This window comes from Ursus americanus, chromosome 30, assembly GCF_024610735.1.
Source record: "Ursus americanus isolate L20-20 chromosome 30, mUrsAme1.1.p, whole genome shotgun sequence".
Lineage (NCBI taxonomy): Eukaryota > Metazoa > Chordata > Mammalia > Carnivora > Ursidae > Ursus > Ursus americanus.
The window spans coordinates 4,712,237-4,736,735 of record NC_142156.1 but is presented as its reverse complement, the minus strand read 5'-3'; the positions used below and the strand labels follow the sequence as shown (position 1 = coordinate 4,736,735).

The 24,499-nt window shown below is 44.4% G+C and overlaps 1 protein-coding gene across 2 annotated transcripts in view; it reads right to left on the bottom strand.

Annotated features, from left to right (window-relative positions):
* KREMEN1 (kringle containing transmembrane protein 1) overlaps positions 1-24,499 on the bottom strand; it is a 62,775-nt gene that overhangs the window by 24,245 nt on the left and 14,031 nt on the right. For both annotated transcript variants that reach the window (XM_045791256.2, XM_045791257.2), the window contains exons 2-3: positions 18,762-18,924; positions 14,578-14,669 (exon numbers count right to left, since the gene is read on the bottom strand). In XM_045791256.2, the coding sequence (XP_045647212.1) occupies positions 14,578-14,669; positions 18,762-18,924 (255 nt within the window). The remainder of the gene's footprint in view (positions 1-14,577; positions 14,670-18,761; positions 18,925-24,499) is intronic.

Here is a 24,499-nt window from a genome sequence, read left to right as displayed (position 1 = left end):
TGGGCCTACCTGGATAATTCAGGATAATCAACCCATCTCAAAATCCTTAACTTCATCACATCTGCAAATCCCTTATGCCATGTAAGGTAACATATCAAAAGATTCTAGGGATTACAACATAGACATTTTGCGGGGGCCATTATTCAGCCTACCACAGTGAACATACTAGTTTCACAACCACACAATTGGATGGTTTGGTCTAGTAAAAAAAGCTGTATTTGAGAATAAAGAAACCTGAGTATATGTATTAACTGTGGTAGACAGCTCTCAAAGATCCCTGCCTCCTGGTGTTCATGCCATTGTGGAATCCCCTCCTCTTGAGTGTAGGTTGGATTGGTGACTTGCTTTTGACCAACAGAAATGTGATAAAGTTGATGGCATGCCACTTCTGTGATTAGGTCAAGAGACTGTGACTTCTGTCTTGCTAGTGGACTCTCTACCACCTTCTTGGCTTATATACTTGATAGAACAATATGCCATGTCAGAGAGGCCATGTGGCAAAGAACTGAAGGTGCCCTTCAACCAAAGCTAGCAAGAAACCAAGACTTGCAGTTTCTGCAAAGACTGAATCCTACTAACAACTAAGTATATTCTTCCCCAGTGGAGCCTTCAGATGAGACCCCAGTCCTGGCAGATGCTGTGATTGCAGCCTTGTAAAAAACCTGGAAGCGGAGGAACCAGCTAAGCCATTTCCAGATTTCCTGACCCATAGAAAGTGAGACAGTAAGTGTGTGTCATTTTAAGTGACTAAGTTCTAGAGTAGTTTGTTGTACAGTAACAGATAATTAATACACGTACAGAATACATACTAAATACATGTTGAATGAAGGAATGAATTGATTGTAGGCCATGGACAAATCAACCTCTCTGGACCTTAGTTTTCCATCTGTGTTATTAATTTATGAATCGCTCTACTATCAGAAGGAGCCCTTTCCCCTACTTTCTCTGTTTGGCTCCTCACAGTTTATGTAACTGAAGATATAACAAGACGTGAATGAGGCTTGCTCCTAGAAGCCTTCTAGGTCAGTGAAGAGTCATACGTTTTCCAATTCCAAAGTGAGCCATACAGACTCCCCGAGAGCATTTTTCCTTTAAGACTAGAAAACAGAGGGGCACCTGGATGGCTCAGTCAGTTAAGCATCTGCCTTCAGCTTGGGTCGTGATCTCAGGGTTCTGGGATCGAGCCCCGCTTCAGGCTCCCTGCTCAGTAGGAAGTCTGCTTCTCTCTCTCCTTCTGCCTCTCCCCCAGCTTGTGGTCTCTCTCATTTGCTCACTCTCTCAAATAAATAAATAAAATCTTTTTAAAAAGGACTAGAAAACAGGGGTGCCTGACTAGCTCAGTCAGTGGAATGTGTGAGTCTTGATTTTGGGGTTGTGGGTTCAAGCTCCACGTTGGGTGTGGAGATTATTTAAAAATAAAATCTTAAAAAAGAAGACTAGAAAACAGCATAGTCTGGTTTAAGAACCTTTACATCCACATTAGCCTGTTGGCATATAAAAATATCTGTGTGTATCTGTGTGTATGTACATACACATACTTTTAAATTTCTCCTAAATATTTAACCAGTTCCTGTTAAATTGGCAGGAAGTACCACTGCTAACCCAAAGAGTCACCCTTCCCCCTCCAGCCAAGTGGTTACCCTTCTCCCTTGCGTCACACATGGTTCAAATATAACAAATGTGGCTCACCACACAAATGTTAAAATGCATCTTTTGGAAACAAACCAAATCTCTATAGTGGTGAATGTAAACAGAAAAGCTCTAGGCAGTAGGAGGCTGGTGTTCAGTGGGAGCCTGGCTTGGGAATGGCTGGGTTTTAGAGTTTAAACAAATGCAGTGAGTTAAGCATCTCTAGTCAGGAGCATATCCTATAAGCCGAGTTTGTTAAAGGGACCTTGCATATGGAAACCCGAGCCATGCATTCAATGGTTCTTAATAAGAACTACTCAATCGTCACCATCCTGGCCATTTACTCTGATTTTTGTCTCATTTATCCTATTATGATCAGAAGTGAGCATGTTATTATGTATTAGTTTATAGAGAGCCCAAGGCACATAATCATAAATGTTAAGATCAGATATAAACAAGGCTATGGGTTGCATTAATGCAGCTGGAACTTATAAGCTTTATTCACAATTTGGTGAGCAAATCCAGGGAGCTCATGTTCCACTGGGGTAGTGAGGTAGATCCCCGGAAGTCAGGCCATACCATGCTGCAGCTCCATCCATCTGATATCAATGGCTGGAGGTATCACGCTTGTTGTGCCCGAGTCAATCGCTTGCCAGACACCACTGAGTCTACCTCCCAAGATACTCCCAAGATGTTTGTCCGTGTCTGTCTCCACACTGCCACCTCCCCAGGTTAGGCTACTGTCTCCTCCCACTTAGACTACTGCATTGGCCTGATATTCCATCTCCCTGTTTCTAGGTGCAGCCTACTCTAGTTAGTACACTGCAACCAAAATAATCTTTTTTTTAATAAAAGATTTTATTTATTTATTCATGAGAGACAGAGAGGCAGAGGGAGAAGCAGGCTTCCTGCGCAGGAAGCCTGATGTGGGACACGACCCCAGGACCCTGGGATCATGACCTGGGCTGAAGGCAGACGCTTAACCGACTGAGCCACCCAGATGTCCCTCAGTTTAACCTACTTTAAATTTCTCTTGGTGGCTTGAGGTCATCAAATGTGCTTCTCTGAATGGCCCCAGCCTGGTGTGCTTTTTTACGTGCTTCTGTCTGACTTCAATAGTTAAGCCTGTCCCCTTGGTTATCGCCGAGGCTGCTGGACCCTCAGAACATCGGAACTGAAAGGAGTCTCAGAGAACACCCACTTTGTGCTACTGTCTCTGTGTACCCTCTTCTTAATTTGCTGCTGCTTATGCTTACAACAATACTGTCAAGCTGATTAGAATTGTGTGAAAAATAGGAACAGGTATTTTCTAAAGGGGGGGGGAGCCTCTAGGCTCCCCACTTTCCGGCATCCATACCGTAGCTCAGGAGTTGTTTTTGTACACTTCCGTCCCGGGATGCGGCAATATTCTGATGGGCCCTGGCACTACTGCCATCGGTTCAAGAGCAGTGAGCATTCTACAGCAATCCCAAACACGAGCTCTAGTGCCAGACAGACCCCAGGGTGAATTCTGGCCCCAGTTTCATCAACAGTGGAATGAGGAGCAATAGGGCCTCAAAGGATTCTTCGGAGAATTAAAATGAGATAATGTAAATAAAGTAAACCCCACAAGGCCTGGCAGGATAATATGTGCCAAATAAACAGTGTTTATTCTCATTACAGTTGACCCTTGAACAGCACGGGATTGAACTGCACGTGTCTATTTATATGTGGATTTTTTTACAGGATTTTCTCTTCCTTATGATTTTCTTAATAACACTGTCTTTTCTCTAGCTTACTCTATTGTAAGAATACAGTATATAATACATGTAACATACAAAGTCTGCGTTAATTGACTGCTTATGTTATCGGTAAGGCTTCTGGTCAACAGCAGGCTATTAGTAGTTAAGTTTTTGGAGAGTCAAAAGTTATGTGCAGATGTCTTACTGCGCAGGGGGTCAGTGCCCCTAACCCCCACATTGTTCAAGGGCCAACTGTATATATAAATAGGGCTTTCATCATTCACCACACAAACAGAAACAACTTGCTCAGTAATAGAAAACTAAAATAGCATTGAGTTAAAAGGCAAAAATCAAAGGCAGCCACCTCAAAAAACTGGGTTTAATTCCAGATATTAAAACATCGATCTCTTACATCTGGTGAGCACAGAGTACACTTTCACATAAGCATCTCAGGCGGAAATCAAAGCCCTTTGAGGGAGGTGGCACGGATGGGGTTATTCTACGTGACAGGGAAGAAATCAGTCTGGCGAGGTTAAGGGCCTTCCACGGTGGCACAGAAGACGCAACGAGAGAGGACGAGGAAGCTCTGGGGTGGCAGATTCTCACTTTGTGGTTTTGTTCCCTTTGCTCACAGGGCCGGTCTAGGGAACTGAATGGAAGTCAGATTAAAGACTGACTTCTCAAACACATCAGTCCCTCCACACTCTGTGTGCCACAAGGCCAGCCTCGGAGACAGTGGCCAGCCTCTGAGGGGTGCCACTGCCCTCTGACTCGCGCTGGAAAGTGTGGCTCGAAGTCTCGCCGGAGAAGACACGTCATGTAGTCTTCAAAAGCATTACTGGCCAACTGAGTGCATTTCCAGACCGTGTCCCACCCTTCACTCTTCCCAGAAGCAGGGAGGAAAAGTCAATTTGAAAAAGGATATTTGTTCTCAAATTCCTTTTTACTTTCAAGACCACTTTAAAGTCCTGTGGCTTGGTCATGCATTTTTCCTCTTACCAAAGAGGCTTCATCACTTTCAATTTTTAAAAAATCCTCTTGAAATACAAACAGACCCTCTGTTTATCGTAGTTGGTGCTTTAAAATGCATGACAGTTAATTAGCAACATTCTCTTCAGATGTTCAGAGGTCTTGCCAGAGATAAAAGTTTAAGAGGTGGCTGAGGGGAGTTGCTCCTCTATTCAGATTAATCCAGGAACTACTGTTCTTTTACCATCACAAGGAACAGCTGGGAAGCATCCAGGCGAGCTGACTAGCCACCCTTTATACTTGGGTAGGACTGCAGCTTCACTATGAAGGTGCTATATATACCTCCATGGGGGTCTCCGTGGCCAACAACCCTTTTCTTAGGGCCATGTATTGCCCGTGGCACCTTCTCGGAGGATCAGCTGCTGGTTGGGAACCGGCTAAAGGACCACATCCTCTGACTGACTGACCGAGGCCCACAAGGTTCTCTCTCCCAGGAAGCTGGAATTGGGATTTCAGCTAATGAATTGCAAGCACTGGGCTTAAAGGGTTCTGTCAAGTGGGGGTTAAGGCAACCAGCCATATTTGGGCCACCTGAATTGAGGAATGAGCTGATTCTTCTGGTCCACAAAGAGGAAGGAGAATGGATGCCAGCCCGAGAGAGAAGCAGAGGTGGGAGACCAGGCCCCAGAGAGAGATGGCAAGAGTGGGTACTTTCTTCCCAGGTTCTTGGGACACAGGTTCTGCAATATACTCCCAATGCCCTGCCACTAAATTCTTTTCGTTCAAGTTAACTTGAGTGAGTTCCAATCCTGGCAATCAAACAATTCCTGACAAAGAGAGAAAGCATGCCCATTATGGCAGAAGCTCAATTTGAACACAAATCTTCAGATTGCAATTTATATAAGAAGTCCTGACTGTTACTAAGTTTTCTATTCCAGTGCTCTGACCAGATTTGGGATATTTGTTTAAGGAACCAGAAGCAAAGTTCTTATCTTGCATTTTGGAAAACTTCCCTGGCTTTGCGGAACTCCTTTTACTTTGTCTTATAAGTAAAATCTGCTTCTTCAGAAATGAAGATTGAAATGCAGTGACTCTGCTTATTTTATAAGTCATTTAACCTTGTGTTGAGACCATCTTCTGCCCCTGGGATCTCAAGCTGGTGTCTCAGCAGCTGATTTCTTCCCTCCATGGGAGCAAGAACTAAGCTCGCATGAGATGGTGTCCAATCAGAGGACCAATCATTTTAAATACTTCCTTCAGAGAATTGATGGGTTAAGTGTAGACTCATCCACTCTCTCAGCCACGAGCCATGACCACAAGCACACTGCCCTCCATCCTGTCCATCTACAACTTCCATTCTGGATCTGGGAGTTGCCATCTGGACCCAAGTCCTATCCCAATATGGCCCCACCATCCTTCTTTAACTTTATTTCTAAACATCAGCTCTCCTTTGTCAGTCACACTGATTCTGCAAGTGGCACTGCTCATGTCTGAGTCTTCTATGAGCTCACCCATATAAATAAGTAAACACAGACTTTTCTTCCCCTGTGAAGTTTCACCTCTAGGGGAAGGCAGTAAGAGTTCCTAAGGATCCCGACCCCCACATGGCCCTGATGTATCACAGTGGTAGTTCTCTTTTGGTGGGAGTTCCTTTTCCAAAACTTAATTTCTGGTGATTTAACGTGGTAGACAGTCTCCAAAGGAGGCTCTAATAATCTTGCCCCTCCCCATACATGTGGGTTGCCACCTACTTTAAGAGTTGGCATCAACTTCCTTTGCCCTTGAATCTGGGCTGGTCTTGTGACTTGCTTTGATCAGTAGAATGTGGTGGACTTCTGAGTTCACGCCTTAAGAGGACTGGCAGCTTCTGCTTCCTCTCTCTTGGAAGCCAGCCAGCCACCATGTGAGTGGCCTGAGTACACTGATGGAAAGAGTGGTTACCCAGGTAGAGGCCTGAAGCCTCTTGGATATCCTAGCCCCAGCAGAGCCCCCAGGGGAATGCAGCCACCTGACTGAGCCCAGATGAGAGCAGCAGAAGAACCACCGAGCTGAAACTCAGCCAACCCACACAATCAGGAGAAATGATAAGCTGTTGTTGCCTTAGGCCACAAAGGTTTGGGGTGGCTTGTCATACAGCAACAGACAACTGAAACACCTTACTTGAAAAAAGGTCAGTCCAAGTTCAGGAGGAATGATACAGCTGTGTCTCTGGGAAGAAGAGCTTAGTTTGTTGACTTGAACTTTGTTTTTCAGGGACACCACAAATACCCCAGGCAAGGAACCACAGGGTCATCTCTGACTCTTCCTGCTGCTCCATCCCTTATATATTCTACTTGTCATCAAGTTCTGTCTTCTTCTTAAATGTATCGTGGATCTAACCCTTCCTGTCTTATCTCACTGCTGCCATCACAGCTCAGACCCTGATCTGGATTTAGAAATCTGCACCCATCCTCTCCTCCTCAGACTTCCTTCTTCAGATCCATCCTGTAAGTGGACCCTGGGCTCCTCTTCCTAAACTAGGGCTTTCAGTGTGTCAGTCCTCATCTAGCCAGCTCTGGCTTTCGAGGTTTCGAGGCCTCACCTGGTCCCTCCCTGTCCACTCCTCTACTTGGGCAATGTGGTCCCCAGCCCACATGCACAACAACCCCAGGTCCTTCTTCCAAGTCCCTGTCAGGCTGTTCCCTGACCTGGTATGCCCTGATCCATCCAGCCCCATCTGCCTTTCTCTGTAACGACGCCTCCAACCTCCACAGCCTTACCGAGAGCCCTCTCATCTGCAAAAACTCACAGCGCTCCACCTCCTAATTCAATCCTATTTATGCAACTGGTGGGCTGATTTCCAATTTCCTCTCATGTTTATAACTCAGATTCCTAATTACATCATAAGATTGACAGGAGGGACTCTTATGTTTATGTAGATTCCTTACGGGCAAGCGCTAGTGTAAAGGTGTTCAGTAAAATCATCCTTGTTGATCTGAATGATTTTCTGTTTTTAAGTTATTAGTATGACTTGCCAACTGTGCTTTAGAACATTTTGGAAATACAGTAAATATCTGTCATTGAGGAAAATGGCCATTTGATTCAGAAAGTCTTTTGTTCCCTCATGGAAAATTAAATAATATCTACTGCCAAAAACAAAGAACAATCAAGTATCCACCAGATCTGAGACCATAAAACCGTACTGTGAGAACGAATGCAGGGCCTCTTGTGTTCCCTGACGGCAGTGCCACACCAGGCCCCAGGGGAGCGCCCGGCTCAGCAGCTCAGGCACGCTACCGAGCCCTGTGGCTAGTCAGATAAAAAAGGAGTGGACAGAAATAGCAGACAGGTTAGGAATAATCTATTTAGGAATTGCATGGCGGGAACATCCCAACAGGAGTCCATTCCCTGCGGAAAGCACAGGTCACTATAACACCTGCTAGAACTTCCATGCCCACCACGTGCTGGGCCCTGGACTTAGGGTTGTGTGTACTTTACCCATTGGATCTTCAAAAGAACCCTAGAAGGCACAAATGAGGAGACCAAGGCTCAGAGGAGTCATTTTGCCGAAAGCCACTAAACGATTAAGATTCAAATCTAAGGTTAAGGTTTGAAGGAGTAAGATTTAAGGATTAGGAATCAAACCTATTCAAACGATTAAGATTCAAACGATTAAGATTCAAAGTCTGATGTCCACATTCTTTCCACTAATTCGTGTTGTCTTTCTTACTGGAAGAGACATGATATCATATCATCAGCAGTATTTCATGAGCACTATTATGGCCTCCTCTGTGCTAGGTGTTGTGGGAAATTGTTACAATATATGGCTTGGGGGGAGGGGAAGTTCCCCTAGATTCCATCGGCACCCTCCACAAATAAACAGACCACCCATGTAAAAAGAGAGCACCTGCTTGGCAAATGCAGCTTCAAGAGGAGTCCCCCTTTCCACCTTAAGTCTCTTCTTCACAGAAATTCCTGACCTGCTCCTGTCTTTGAACAGCTTAGTCTGGTTGGGAAAATAAAACTACTCACATAGAGCAAGAATGAACAGTGTGAAGCAGGATTCCAACATATGCTAATTTAATGCTAATCTAAAAGGACTGGATGCAAGAAAAACATTAAGTAATTGCAATGGCCAGAGAGAAGAGGTGCAGAAAACGAGCCTATAAAACTTATATGATTAATGTTCATTTCAATATTGCTTTGGCTATCAGCTAAAGTTTCGGGTTTCGTTTTAGCTGTGCAGTGTGAATGATGCACCCAGATGTGTCTTTTTTGAGGTGAACTTCAGCCCAGACAATGAAGACTCGGTGTTGGGAGAGACCCCCCCAGGCCTGGACAAGGCTGCTGAGGCAGCGTTTCACGCCAAGGGTCCAAGTCCAGGGAGCCCCTTCCCAGCTGAGAACAGCTGGGCTGGGAACACCCGCAGAGACGGCCCAACATCCTACAGAGCAGTTCTGCTGTGCAGCGAATGCTTCCTGGATACCATTGCAGCCTGCTGTCCTCCTGGGGCTTGGGATTTCCCAAACTCAAAGAAGACAAGAAAATGACTTAGAGCTAACAGCTTGAACTGCAGACCCTCTGTCGCCACTGACTTAATCCTTTGGTTTCCACAATGTCAAAAAGGCACTCTTAATAATTCGGCATACTATCAGAATTCAAACTCTAATTCCCAAACAATCCACCAAGAAAATTCTCAAGAATGACCTCAACAGTAGCCTGGATCCGTCCCAGGGCCCCCGTTTTCAAGGAAATAAAGGAAATGGGGCTGTTCTCAAGGACTGGAAGGAAAGGGCACCAGTCTTGCCATGAGGAGCCCTAGTTTCAAATCCGATTTGGCTCAGGGTATAATCCTCATCAGATCACCTCACTACTCTAGCCTCATTGTCTCATCTAAACAATGGTGGGTGGGGAGAGGACACACCACACGCTTCACAGCCCTGCTGGAAAGGTTAAATGAGGTAACATGAATATAAGTGTTTTATACGTAGTCAGTAACAACTGAAATGAAAGCCAAAATGTACTAAACATCAGGATTGACGTTAAAATGCAAAAAGTGCTAACAGAGACAAAACATTTTCTGTAATTGAGAGACTGCCTTGACCACCACTGCCAAAGTGCCGTTGGCTTTTTACTCAAGCTCTGAACATAGCTTTAGAAACTCTTATTAGGGGTCACGATTGGAAGCATATTTGTAAGGAAAACAAATCTGTTTTAACAAGGCCAGGGTGTCATTTAATTAAAAGGAACTTGAGCCAGTGAAGTTACCAAAGGCCCCATTTTGCAGAGGTGCCATGGCTGGCATCCCCTAGGACTCTTCTGTGTGAATGATGCAATCTCTGGAGAACTTCTCATGGATTAAGAGGGAGAAACCACCCCAAATCCCTAACACAGAAGCTTGAGAAGCTATGGAGGAACATCTTCTGACACTCAGCACTCTTCAGCCTCATCATCATCTTCCCAGGTCAATTCCAAGCTCCATACCCAGACCACAAGACTGTTGTCCATTATCTGGCCCCTCCTAATTCTTCTCAGACCTCATCTCTTACTCTTCCTTCTTAAATTTCTATCTCAGCCACACTGATTTTGCCTGGGAATTCAGCAGTGTGTGCGTGCATGCACACTGTTCCTTCTATACCACTGCCCTCCCTACTCTACCCAACCCTAACATCTAGAACCTGACTCCTCCAAGTGTGCTCTTACAACTCTGCATCCCAGGGACTAGTAAGAACTGCAGAGTCTCTAGTCTGCCCCAGACCTACTGAATCAGAATCTGCATTTTAATAAGATCCCCATGATTATATTACTACTACATTTTCATAAGGAAACTTAAAGTTGGAGAAGCCCTGTGGCCAAGATCCCACCTCTTCCAGAAGCCCTCTTTGATAACCAGTAGCCCTTACCTCCCACCATGCCAGGGCAAACACCCCTCCTTCAGTGCTCCCAACCTTTTGCTCATCTCATTTATTACCGAGTATCTCCCATACGCTTATCTGTCTATGTGTCTGTCTTTGGTTCTAGACTAGGGGCTCCCCACAGGCTGCAGACAACACCATCCTTGTGTCCCCTGTGCTGTACAAGGTATGGCATATGATTGGAGTTTAAAAAATGTCATTTGTCACAGTTAGTAATAAACTCCTTGTGATTTTCAACTTTAATAACCAACTTTAAATAACTTCTATAACTAGCTTTAACTTTAATAATTAATTTAAATAAATTTTAATAACTCTAAATAATTAGTAGTTTATAAAGTTTAATAACTAAAACTTTAATCACTAAGTTTACTTATTTTTATTTATTAATATTTTTAGAGAGGGAGGGGGCAAGGGGCAGAGGGAGAGGGGGAGAGAGAATTCCAAGCAGGCTCCACACCCAGCACAAAGTCTGACACGAGGCTCAATCTCATGACCCTGAGATCATGACCTGAGCCGAAATCAAGAGTCAGACACTTAAGTGATTGAACCATCCAGGTGCCCCTAATCACTAACTTTAATAACTAACTCAGACACCTGTGAGCTATGTGCAAATTATCGTAATTTAGGTTAATTAGGTTAATCATGTTATACATCTGAACCCAGATACTTTGAATGTTGTATTTATATATTTATTTTTGAAATATTTAAAATACTATAAAATTTTAAGATATCATAGAATTTTTTTATTTTTATTTTAAAGATTTTATTTATTTATTCGACAGAGATAGAGACAGCCAGCAAGAGAGGGAACACAAGCAGGGGGAGTGGGAGAGGAAGAAGCAGGCTCATAGTGGAGGAGCCTGACGTGGGGCTCGATCCCGTAACGCCGGGATCACGCCCTGAGCCGAAGGCAGACGCTTAACCGCTGTGCCACCCAGGCGCCCCAGAATTTATTTTTTATAACAGAAACTTTCAAACGTATACAAAAGCAGGAAGGAATAATGAGCCTACTGTCATGCAGCATCAACAAATATCCACTTTTTTTTTTTTTTTGAACCATTTTAGATTCATCTAGTTCTCTCATCTGACCCATTCACTCTTCGGGAGACTAGGTCATTTTAAAATAAATCCCAGACATACTATCATTTCAACCATGAATATTTCAGTATGTATCTATAATTTCAAATCACTTAAAAAATTATTTGTATATATATCTCCACCATGCCATTATTGTACCTAATAAACTTAACAGTGATTGCTTAATATAATCTAGTAGTCTGTGTTCAAACTTCCTATTTCAAAGATGAATTTGTATAGTTGAGTTTGTTGAAATCAGGTGAATGTTCCATAGCAAACAAAAAGTAGCTCTTAGCAACGAGAAAGTAAATTTCTTAAGCCTGTGGTTTCAGGCCCACGTCGGCTATGTGAAGGAAATTATATTTGCCTTTAAATGCCATTTGCAAGTTCCCCTCCACCTCACAAGTAGATTACTTAACTTTTACAAAACTGTACCCAACTTTTATAAAGAATCTAGGTAAAACAGAACAAATCAAAGCCATAGTGAGGTCCATTCAAGCACACCCTTTGAAAGCAATGAAATAAATGGAAATTAGAATGGAGAGGATGATTATTTAGCAAGAAAGAGATATGCAAAGCACAGATATTAAGCCAATGGTTTCCCCCTCAATAGCCAAACCAACAGGACTCATCCTTGATGACTCTGAAATTTGCTTTTAATGATCTGTATTTCTACTGTCCACAACAGGAACTTGAAGTTTCTGAGAAACATACTGGCCCATGTGGTTTGAACAGCAAATCCAATTACCTCAGAGTTGTTCTCCTTTTAACAGTTAAGTCCTGATCCATGCTCCACAGGTCAAGAGCACAGTTCAAGTTTCTCTTTGCCCCCCGTTTGAATCATACTTCATCGCTGCCTCCCTGCTTGTCTTAGCTCTGTCCAAAACAGGCCGACGGGCAGAGATTCCGGTCTCCACACAATGGCCCACCATTCAACCGCTTTCTGCTTTGTCCCTAAACATCCACTCCCCCGGCTCCTGCTGGGTCTGTTATATTCAGATATGAACTTTCCAGGAATCTGATCATGTCACAGGCCTTTTCCTGTATGACAAGTTCAACGCTAATCATGAATAGTAGGCTTCACACAGAGGGTTAGTATTATTCATGAAAATTATGACTCCACATCCAGAAATAGGGCAAAACTGGCCTAAAATAGGCTGGCTGTATCTCCGTCGAGTCCACCAGGCAATTAGCAAGGCCTCTTGCTTCAAAGAGTGCAGGAGTTTTTCTCAACTATGTTAATCAGACACACTAGGGGCACAATGTTCTGCCAGACTCTCAAGGTCTGAGGCTCAGCTAGGTGGGGAGCCCTGGTGCCCACAGGGGGAACCGAAGGGTTTTCCAAAGAACCAAAGCCAGACACTGTTCCCTCCCCCACACCGCCCAAACCAGGTACTCCGCAGCTCTCATTCCCAACCTCTGTATGTCTCCCTGCCCAGACATTTCAGGGCCAACTTTAGAAGCTTTGAGAAGGCTACCAAAAGGCCATAAGAAAAGGAAATGATACTTAACTGTCCTTTTTTGGAACAGTGAGGCACATCCTGCAAATATTAGGAATTAGAGGGGTACTAGATGGGCTGTCCCATTTTTCGGTGATTCTCTCTTCTGGAACTCAGTTTCAGTGACCACATGAGTCGGCTCCCATTGGCCCAAATTATATTTTATAAATGCAAGTTGAGGATTATCTTTCCAAATAAAAGCAGCCAGACTGAAATCCCCTCTTCGCCCTTCCTGAGAGAATGACATAGGCTAGTACTAAAAGACTATCTTTGTGTAGAACAAATGGACCGAGGAAAATCTGCTTTCCTCTCCCCCTGCCCCTTTCTTCTTTACATAACTAGAGCCAAATGAGATGTTTTTCATTTTAAAAATTTGATTAAGCAGACTGAGCAAAAGCCCATTCTGCTGGTCTTTACTGTTCTCTCAATCTGGGGACTGAATCAAGGCATACTCGGGTTGGAAGGAGAGTGACACGAGGGCCTCACGCCAGGCAGTGGTGCCATTCGGAAGTCCAACTTTTGGAAGGTGAGTGGTGGGCCTGCAGCACCTCTTCCCCACGAGGCAGCAGAATTGAGCCTGCTGGGGTGGGTGTGAGTGAGAGGTCCCAGGTCTCCCTCAAAACTCCGTATCACTCTACATACACAGCTTCCTGGCCTGGGGAGTGAGGAAGGTGGCTGGGCAAGGACTGAGGGGAAATAATATGGGAAAAAAACAACCCACATAGAATTATGATGAATGAGCTATCCTTTGCCTCAGCTCTAGTAACTGAGAAAACCTGCTCCCTTGGCATAATTGAAAAGATATTACGGGGCGCCTGGGTGGCTCAGTCGGTTGTGTCTGACTCTTGATTTTGGCTCAGGTCATGGTCTCAGGGTGGTTAGATCAAGCCCTGCATTGGGCTCCATTGGGCGTGGAGCCTGCTTAAGATTCTCTCCCTTTTCCTCTGCCCTTCCAACCTCTCTCTCTCAAAAAAGAAAGAGAAAAAGATCCTACGAACACTACATTAGTAAACTTCTAGTACCATTCTAGTTTTGGTTTCTGTACTTTCAACCTTCCTACAGTATTTTCTACCTTGTTTTCAAGTGTCTTCCTAAGGGTCCCTGCCACATCGCATATTCCCTGAGGGTCAGGGTATCCTTCTGCCTTTGTTCCTCGCATATAATAAACACTGAATATAGAAATGAATGAAGGAAACAGCTAGAAAACAGGCCTTGGAGTAAAAGGCTGAAGAAACTGGGTTTTGTCGGTAGTAGAGAGGGATGAGGTATGAGTTATCACACAGAACAATAGAATATCTTTATGCTGATATGAGGAAAAGGACTACCACATTGGCTTTGGAAGGGATCACTCACGTGTTTCCCGAATACCATTTTTCAGGGGTGACGGCACATCAAAAGCAAAGAATAAGCAACGTCCCAGTTCAGTTCTACTATCTATAGAAGGATTCATCATTCACTGTAGACACTGCTCTCCTAAACGGGTGAGGTAGTTTTGTTTCCCTGGCCTGCTACTGAGCATGAACGAATCAGCATGAGGAAATTAGGTAGAAGCAGATATCCTGGGTGGGCTAATCCATCAAGGGTAGGGGGTCCCGAGGGAACCAGGCACTCTACTTCTGAAAAGCCTCAACAAGAGAAGGGAAAATCCTCAGCGCAGGATGGCTTCTCCTTTCACCTGCTTCATGAAATCCACCTGCCTGAACAACCTGCCCTCTGGCAGTGGCCTTCCACTCTGTACCCTGGGTGCTCAGTGTCCTGAAACCTTCAGCTGGCGCATGAGAGCCTTACTCTGGCAAGCAGGAATCTCGCAGTACTTCCAGTAGACACCGTCCTCATGCTCTGCCACGTAGCACCAGGGGCTCACGTCTCCATCTGGGTTTCTGTCGGGGAAAGGACACACAAGTAACACTTCTGTCGTGTTAAGTCAACTGGTTCATTGCTTTTCAGGTTTACCGAAAACACGTCAGCTTCTGTGTTATTTCTAATAATTGGTATGTATCTCCGGGCTGCCTCTTATGAAGAGAAAAATGCGGGGCACCTGGCTGGCTCAGTCTGAAGAGCATGCGGCTCTGGACCTCGGGGTCGTGAGTTCAAGCCCCACGATGGGTGCAGAGATTATTTTAAAAAAAGAGGAAGAGGAAGAGAAAAATGGTAACACTCCGAGAACAAACTCACACACTCTGACGTATACTTCAGAGTTTGGGGGCGGGGGCTGTGTGTGGGGAGCAAAGGTGATATAATTTTACAAAGATTCATGACAGTGTAACCAGGACAACTGACCACAGAACAAATCATGCCAAGCAGCACTGGTACCTTAAGTGTGCACGCAGTGACGCCCATGGCTGAGAGCACAGGTGCTCTCAATACTGTGGATAAGAACATGAACGGGCCCAGGGGCGCTTGGGTGGCTCAGCAAGTTAAGCGTCTGACTTGAGCTCAGGTCGTGATCCTCGTTTGGAGCCTTGGTGGGCTCCCTGCTCAGTGGGGAGTCTGCTTCTCCCTCTCCCTCTACCCCTCCCCCTGCTTGTGTTCTCGCTCTCTCTCATATAAATTAAAAAAAAAAAAACTTTACATAAAAAAACAAAAGAATGCGAATGGACACACATGGTCAGGATGGCAATTTGGCAATTAGAGCCAAAGGCCCAAAGCATACGCAAAACCCCTTTACCAGGCAATTTCTTGTTAGTACTTTATTTTAGTCAATCTCCACTTATAAAGATGTTTACCGTAGCATTTTTATAATACAAAAAAGTTAGAAACGACACTTAAGGATTGGTTAAATAAACACATTATATCCATATAAGGGAATGCTGAGCGGCTAGTAAAAATGCAGTGTAGATACACATTTATTAATATAAAAAGATATCCACATGTCGTTAGGTTTTTTTTTTTAAAGTAGTTCGAAAACACGATGGGTGACACAATTCCATCATTTGAAAAGATGTATTCAGAAAAGAATACACACCAAACCCCTTGAAAGTATCTCTGGAGAATGGGACTATCAGTAAATACAATTTTTTTTTCTTTTCTGATTCTCTTTATTTTCCTATTTCTTCTACAATGAACACTGATAGTGTAATTTTTAAACAATAAAAAAAAATTCACATAATACAGATTCCACTGACAAGCTTTCACCAGCATCAGACTAGTTGGCACGGGTTTGACCGAAATGGGTCCTATTCCTCCCTCAAAATACTAACTTCGCAGAAAATTCTGAAGAAAGCTAAGTCAAAGACTTTCAGTCAGAACATGCAATCCTGTGATCCTGGTACCAACTTCTAATGCAGCAGTAATATTTTTTAAAGGTTTATTTCGCATTTCTAAAATGCCCTTGAAGGTCTTTTCAACTCAAGGGTGCCATGACAATAAGGGCCATCCTGCTGAAACAGACCCCAAAATGAAAAGGGTTACCACACACACAGAAAAGCCTTGCCTCCCAGCTCCCTTTCTTTCGACTCGGAACACTGGAAACCTGACACTCCGGTTAGTCCGGAAATGGGCATAAAGACCCTGCCGAGGGAGCTCTGGAGCCACCCCTATCAGGCCTGGGACGGATAAGCCTATTGTGCGGCCCAGAAGATAAGCCGCCCTGAAGCACAAAGGGTCCTTTCATTTTTTGTGCCCAAAGGCAGGTGCCAGCGCCAACTCCGCTCTTCCCTGTGCCTCTGCCTTCCCCTCTAATCCAGATCCGTCGAGCCTGGAGAAGTGCATTCCCATCACTCGCCATCTCGCAGACAACTCCACTGCGATGGGTCTGGCACAAGACAAACATGGTGTCGGGTGTCAGCTGAGAAATCAAAGCAGGAGAACTTGTACAAAGCCCTTCTTTAAACAGTATTTCACTGTCATCTTCCTCCCTCTATTCAGTGTCCAGCTTTGATGTAGTATTTGGTAAAGACTTTAGAAAACAACTGTTTATTATCAATGTCAAAACCATTCTGAAAAGCATCACAATAGCTTAATAAAGAATAAGCGAATTCGTTGTGGATTTTGTTGCAGTGCTAAAACAAAAGGCCTGGACTAGCTGATGTGATGATAATCAGCCTTTTGGCCTCCCTTTTTTCTGAAGTAGAAAGTGGTAGTTCAGGTCTGGTACATTCCATCAAGTCAAAGGAGAGGCTGCCGCTGGCCACGGCTGAAGAGGAAGGTGGTGCCCCCGGCTCTCACAATGGAGAGCCGTGTGCATTTCTGGGAGCCTGTGTAGGGCTGCGTGTTAATCTGTGAGAAAAGACTTTCTTTTTCATATAAATTAAACCTCTTTGGAAATTTAAAATTTACCTTAAAGTCAGACTTAAACCCAGGAGCTCTTTCTGAGAAGCCGTCCTTATAGAAAGCAACAGAATAATAGCATAAACAAGCAGCCCACTATCAAGAGACACTTTGGAACTGGAATATAAGTAACTATGTAAAAATAAAAAAAAAAACCCTCCAAACACTGGCTTCTCTTCCTAAATATTCTTCCCAACCCAAACCAACTCTCTTTCTATGAGTAGCAAAAGAGAAGGAAATAAACCAGAAATGGAGCGGGGTTAATTTCTTTAATTACGCAAAAAAGATTTTAATGAATATGTATAACTCTGAAAATAAAATGTGAAGGAATGACTTAATGAGCATGTGTAACTTTAACAATAAAATGCAACAAATAGCAAAATGTGAAGTAACACAAATTATTACCTCTGGGAAATGGAGCTTGCTGAGGATTTTAGGGGAAAAGATGTCAAATGACGGATGATATTTAAGCAATATTTATCTACAGTTTTTGAGAATTTTTTTTGGAAAAGCTTTTTAACATATGTATAATAACAACTAAAAAATACTGCAACAGCAACTGTGGGGGAACAGCAAGTTGGAAGAAATTAGAGCAGAGGTGAAGGAAAGAGCTGCAGGCACAGGGATAACCTAGACAACAGGCCTGGGACTTCAAGACATCCACAAGGGTCCTGGAGTGTTAGTAAAGGTACACAGGGAGAGCAGAAGTAAACAGTGTGGCCCATGCAATGCAGGTATGAATATGCTGGCTCAGCAGGGTTGACAGTGCCACGGTTGAGATTCCAACATACTGGTAGAACCAGGGACACAGCATGTGACTCCAAGTATAGCTCAGTGAGCATTTCTCCCTGTCCTGATGGCTCAAGAGGCTGCCTTTGCATCTGTCCTAATAATAACTAAATTTGACACAGTGCTGAACCATGAGTCACATTATCAGGATCTTGAGTAAAAATAGCTTAAATGTAGCTATAACCAAAAGTGCTTAGAATCTTTCTTTGCTCTTGTCCCTATAGACCAGTGATTCTTAACTTGTTTTGGATCACTGATAACTTTGAGAATCTGATCGAAGTCATCGATCATCTCTATGAAAAATCTCAAGTACACAGGTGAAACAACTTGGATCTCAGGTCAAGAGCCCCTGTAGGAGTCAGGCAGGAGGTTAAGACCAAAGAAACACTTCAGTCTACGGAAAGGAAGGAATCAGCACATACCTGATGGTTACAGCTGCTCCCAGAGCAAGGCTATCCTGGGCTGGCTGGAGGTAGGATAATGCAGGACAGCTTCCTTTGCTCAGAAGCAGAGGGAGGTTTGGGCCACAGATGGTGCTCTGCTTGACCACCACATTCACAGGAGCTTAAAAAGATTTGCTATCTCTGTATTGTCCACTGGTGGTAGGGCCAACTAAGAAAGCCCTTCCCAAGAGACATGTAAGTTATCAGACAGGAAAGCAGAGCTCTGGAAACTTGTATCAAAGCAACCGGAGTTGAAAAGAGTGGTAGATTGTGCATGTGTATGTGTGTGCGAATGCACATACAAGCAAGGTGTGGGAGGAAGTTTTAAAAATAGTAACAAGAAAGGCCTTCTGGGTTGGCCAAAAGGAGACAAAGAAGCTTTCCGTAGTTGTGAGCAAGGCTGGAAGGAACTGGAAAAGAAGGCCGAAGATTTTTTTTTTTTTTTTAAAGCATTGTGTGGCCCCATCTTACCTGCAATAGTTATGCTCGCCTAGGCCCCCCTCCCCGTTGGGGTATTTCAGAGTGTTGTATGGATGCTGGAAAGTCTCGTTCCAGAACAGGCATGGCTTCCCGCCTTGTAGTGCCGTCCAGTTCTGCGTTCCCCTATAATCTGCACCATTGGCTGTGAAACATTCTAGGAGAAAGAAAAGACAGAGCAAACTAATTTTCTGGCAACATCCATAGTCTCCTCCCTCTCTGGTTGATGTTTTATTTGTTTTGTTTGGACCCAGCTGGAAATGGATAGTGTCTTGCTAGATCCTGGACACCGCGAAGTTAACATTGCTAGGGCTGAGTAAATCTGAAATGCAGTCCCCTTCAAATGCTAGGCTAGTCTTGGCACTAGCTTGTCTACAGACACTTTACAGATACTTTTCCCCTAAAGTACACAGATCCCAACTTGGATATAAACAGGGAGCTGAAATGTATTGAAGCCCATGAAGTGAACCAGGAAACCCCCAAATCTGGGAACAGTTGGTAACAGCCATCACAAGGAATTCTGGGTGCTTGGAGGGGGTCACTGGTCTCGTCAGTGTCTCTGTGTGGTAACTAGAACCAGGTCACCAGCTGTAAGTGAGCTCTCCCCTACAGTCTGAAAGGCTGCACTGACACTTGGATTTAATAAGACCATCGGATACAGCAACGCTTTGGAATCCCAATCACACAAGTCTGGGAATGACTCACATTCCCTGGTAATGAGGAACAGTCCTCTCCATGCTGTTTGAGATAGAGATGCAACGGAACAGAGAGTCAACAGGAGGGAACCGGGGCCAAGTTGGCATTTTCTCTCACCTCTTTCCTAAATTCCTCCCTACAAGGCACACTGAACATCATCTCAGATCCATTTAATAAAATGACAAAACCCTTGCAGGTGCAACAATGTGCTTCTAAAATCTGCTTCTCAGACTCGGGGGGGGGGCGGTGGGAACTGAGGCTGATAGGATTTCCCCCCACATATTGCATGCATTAAATCCACAGAGGTTCATGAGAAAGGCACAGTACAAAGTGCAATTTTTAAAAATTAGCTTAGTTGAAACTGACAGAGAGAAGTACTTCAAACACTTCTTAAAGATGTATCACTAGGAACCTGACGATCCGGGGGAGTGACACCGACATTCTCAGCTTGCTTTCTCTCCTGCCCCTGGCATGCCCTGGCCTCTAACTTCCGGTGGGAAGCACTCGGTGCTGTCTCCTGTGCAGGGCACGCGCCTGCTCCAGCCCAAGCATGGGAACAACATGAGCGCATCCACATTCTAGGAGATACTTCCACAGACCATCTCTCTTCCTGTACCTCCTTCCTCCCACTATCTGGGCCTTTTTTGGTCTGGAATAGCAAAATAACCCGGAATTCCAGGCTGTAGAGAACATCATAGCAATTTATCATGTTTGGTGTGACATTCATAATGTTCACAGTCAGTGAGACTCATCAGGTACTAAAAGAGCCAAACACTCTGCCTAGAGCGTGCATAAACACAAAAGTTCAAAGGTAATTCAATGAGGCAGCTCAGTGTAGCATAAGATACACTGAATCGAGAGGCTAAGCTCTGGTTTCTTGTCCTGGACCTGCTGCTGGTCAGCTGTGCGACCTTGGACGAATCACCGTCATCCATGGCCCCACTAATGCTCACGTTGTGCGTCACCGCGTGCCAAGCTCTGCTCTAAATGCTTTACAAATACCAACTCCCCACTGACCCGGTGAGGAGGTCCCTCAATATCCCATTTTACAGATGGGGCAACCGGGGCACTCAACCACCCCTACCATCCTTGCTTTCCCCATCCTCTCCCTCACCATACTTCCCACTCATCAGCAAGTCCTGTTGACTTTCTTAAAATATATACCCTGAAACTGCCCTCTGCTCTCCATCTCGGGCGCCACCACTTTAGTCCTGTTCACCATCAGAGGCCAGTACAGCCTTGTTCAGGACCCACAGCTTCCACTTCTGTGCTCCTGCAATCCATTTTCCCCACGGTGCTCAAAGTTCCCAGGAACCTGTGAGCACTGGGAACGAAACCCAAACGCTTCATCCTTGCCTGCAAAGCCCCAGGCCTTCCCTCTCACCACACCCTGAGCTCTTCTAGTCCCCCGCCATGCTCCTGCCACGCTGGTCTGCTTCTAATTCCGTAAACACATCATGCTATTTCCTGCCCAAAATGTTCTTCCCCTAATACCTCACAGTGCAGACTAAATGTTACCTCTTCAGAAAACCCATCCCCACCATCTCTACTCCTAGTTTTCTGCCTTTTGTCTGTTTGCCTCATAGCATTTATCATCACTAGAAATATATTATCTGCTGGACAGGGAGAGAGAGACTGTGTGTTTGTGTGTGTGTACCAAACCCTATCCCAGCTCCAGGGTTAGAGTGGGACCTAGAAACCTGTATTTCTAAAAATCTGCCTAGGTGCTTCTGTTAAGTGATTTGGCTTGGGAACCAGTAGACTAGATGATTCTAACAGCATCAAGCCAATCTTTTGCCGATTGCTAGAATTTTAATTGCGATATGCTAATACATCTTTTTCTCCTACCACAAGTGGTTGAGGAGTGGCCCAGGAGCCAGAAATGCCAGCCAACCAATGGAAAGCGTTAGCCATAGACAGCAATTTTCAGGACAGTGGGGTCAGTGTTCCCAGAGGCTCAGATGACTTGATTTGTAACACAAAAGAATGTGGTGGCCATCCACACCTGTCAGTCCTCCTGAATGGGGATGAGGTGGCAAAGTGCAGGCTTGTTTGCTTCAGTCTGTTTCTCCTAGACCCAAATCCTATTCTCAGTTGCATTAGGGAAACTGAGGCAGCGTACCACATTTAATGATTATTTTTTTAATGGATTTGCCCAATGCATATCAATTGTGGAAAAAAACCAAGAAAAACAAACTTGAACATTGTGGAGTAAAGTGACGTGCGCATCTTGATTTCATCAGAATACCAGAGCGGGTAACGAGGACCCCTCCTTCCTTACTGTTTACTGCTATAAAACTGACATAAGCTTTGGCTAGATAAACAAGAAATGGCTTAAACCAATAAAAAATCAAATACCACATGGCCAGCTGTATACTTAGGCATTCAGGGAAAGGGAACGAGCAAAGGTGATATAGATCTCATGTCGAGGATATCATTAATCAATCCATTCAACAACCATTTATTCAGTACATACTATGTGTCTGGCACTGTTCACAGCACTGGGGCTACACTGGTGAACGCTCTGCAGTCACGGAACTTACATGGTAACAGGGGAGACACGCTCCTAACAAACCAATTAAATTCACGTCAGGTAGCGAGGGATGCTCTAAGGAAAAAGAGAGTAAGGGGATGGAGACTCAATGACAGGGGTTCTTTTTTAGGAAGAGTGGGCCAGAAAAGGCCGGAGAGGAGGAGGCACTTGAGCAGACATATGGTCAAAGGGAGGAAACAAAACCATGTGAACCACATGGGAAGAGTGGTACTGGCAATGGGCACAGCAAATAGAAGACCCCAGTGTGCTTGGCAGGTTTGGGGAACTAGAAGGCAGCTCCTCTAACCGGGATTAGGGTGAGTGGGTGGGAAGTGAAGAGGAGGGGGGAGGAGAGAGGAAAGGCCAGGACACACAAGGTCTAGAGTGTTATATAAATCAGATTTTGGCTTTTGTTCTCAGTGTGAGGGGAAGCCAGTGGAGGGTTCTGAGTAGAGGAATGACATGATCTGACTTATCTTTTAAAACAACTGTCTAGCTGCTGGGTGGAGGAAGAAATTGGAAGAGGCAGGAACTCAGCAGGGAGATCAGTCAGGTGGTTACTGCAGAAAGACGGGCTAGAAAGGGTGGCCTGGACCAGGCTGGCGGCCGAAAGATGGTAAGAAGTAGCTGAATTCTGGATGTGCTTTGAAGGGAGAGCCAAAAATATTTGCTGAGAGGAAAAGGAGTATAACCCCAAGAACATGGGCCTGAGCGGAGACACCATTTACTACAATGGGGAGGACACAAGAGGGGCAAAGTACCTGGGGTGGAACCCAGGGTTTGGCTGTGGATTGGTTAAGTCTGAGACACCTTTCAGAACACTGGGTGGAGATATACAGGAGGCAGATGGCTTGATGAGCCTGGAGCTGAGGAAAGAGGCCGAGCGAGGCTGGAGCTAGAAATGTGGCAGTAACAGCACGGATGCGTGGAAAGAACGGGATTACTTTGGGTGGAGAGAGAAGACATCTGGGGCTGAGTCCGCGGGCCCTGCCACATTTCAGGCATGGAAAGAGGAGAGCCTGGCACTGATGAGTGAGAAAGTGTGCCCTGGGAGGTGGGAGAAAAGCTAAGCAAGTGTGTGCGTCTCGGATGTCAAGGGAGAAGGTGTCCTGAGCAGGAAGGAATAATAAACTGTGAACACCAAGGAAACTTCATTTCCTCATTTTCTCTGGCCAGATCCCAATTACCTCACAGAATTCATCTGTTTGACCCTATCTCTCCATCGGAAAACTCCAAATGTTTTGTTGTGGGGATTGAATGAAAACAGCCCTTACGTTAAACATAAGCCTGACAGAAATTTACTAATACAGCAGAAAATTTCCTCGATGAGGCTGACATTAAAGCACGCAGAGCACTAATTCAGCCCTTCTAAGTTGGTAATTCCTCATCTTTTCCCCCAGCACCAAAATCCTCCAAAGTATCGCATATGACATTTATTTTTAAAATTGGAGATGCTAATTTCATTGAAATTCCCTTGCGGTAAGTGGAATCACATTAGGGTAATCAAATCCCTGTTTGAGAATCTTGAGCAAATGGTTTTGTGCCAGCCAACTATGTTCTGTAGAACCTGCTACCCTGTGAAGGCCTGGAGGTCATTTCCGTGGTAGTAAGATCTGTAGGCAAAGACTCCGTGTTCGGGTGAAAGCTCAATACTTCTTCACTACTAATAAAAGCTAGCTGGAGCTTTCTCTCATAAAGCTATTATTGTTTGTTATGCTTAGAATTTCGAAGCGTTGGGTATACAGAAAAGACCTGATGCCATATATATTCTAAACTTTGATATTTATACCTAAAACCCATAGGATCTCATATATTCACATGCTGTGTGTAAAAGGATTTGAAGATTTCAATAATTTAGAGGCATAAGCTGTAGAAGACCTAGAAATAGTTCCAAAAAATATTTTCCACATTACAATTCTCAAAGTCAGTCTACCTCTTGGAGAATCGCTTGAAAAATAGGGACCTGCTCCCCAGACAAATACCAAATACACAACATGTACAATTTCAGAAGCCCTCGTGGAACCCCTTAAGCCTTTCTATGTAGCCCCAAGATCCATTAAGTCTAAGGACCCCCTAAATAAGTGATATCTACAGAATACACAGACACACACACACATAGAAATTTAGGATTGAATATTTAATTTCGGGTTATGAAATAGTTTAAATCGAATACTGTTCTGCACAAAAAGCTTCTAGCAGCAATGTGGTAGAGTAAGAAAAGTGTAGCTAGGGGCTGGACCCAGACTTGGCCTTGGTTTACAAGATACAGGCACTCAGCTAACCTCTTTGAGCCTCAGTTTCCTCTAAAAGGGGGATTAGGTTAACTACAGCTCAGGGCAACTGGAAGAATTGGAGGATGTGCAAGTAAAATGCCTAGCACACAGCAGGTGCCCAATAAATTATTACTATGTAATTATAAAGTTTTTAAATAATCAAATGTATTATAAATTTGAGACCATCATGATCATATATTTCATTCTGGTCCATAAAAATAGTTATCTGT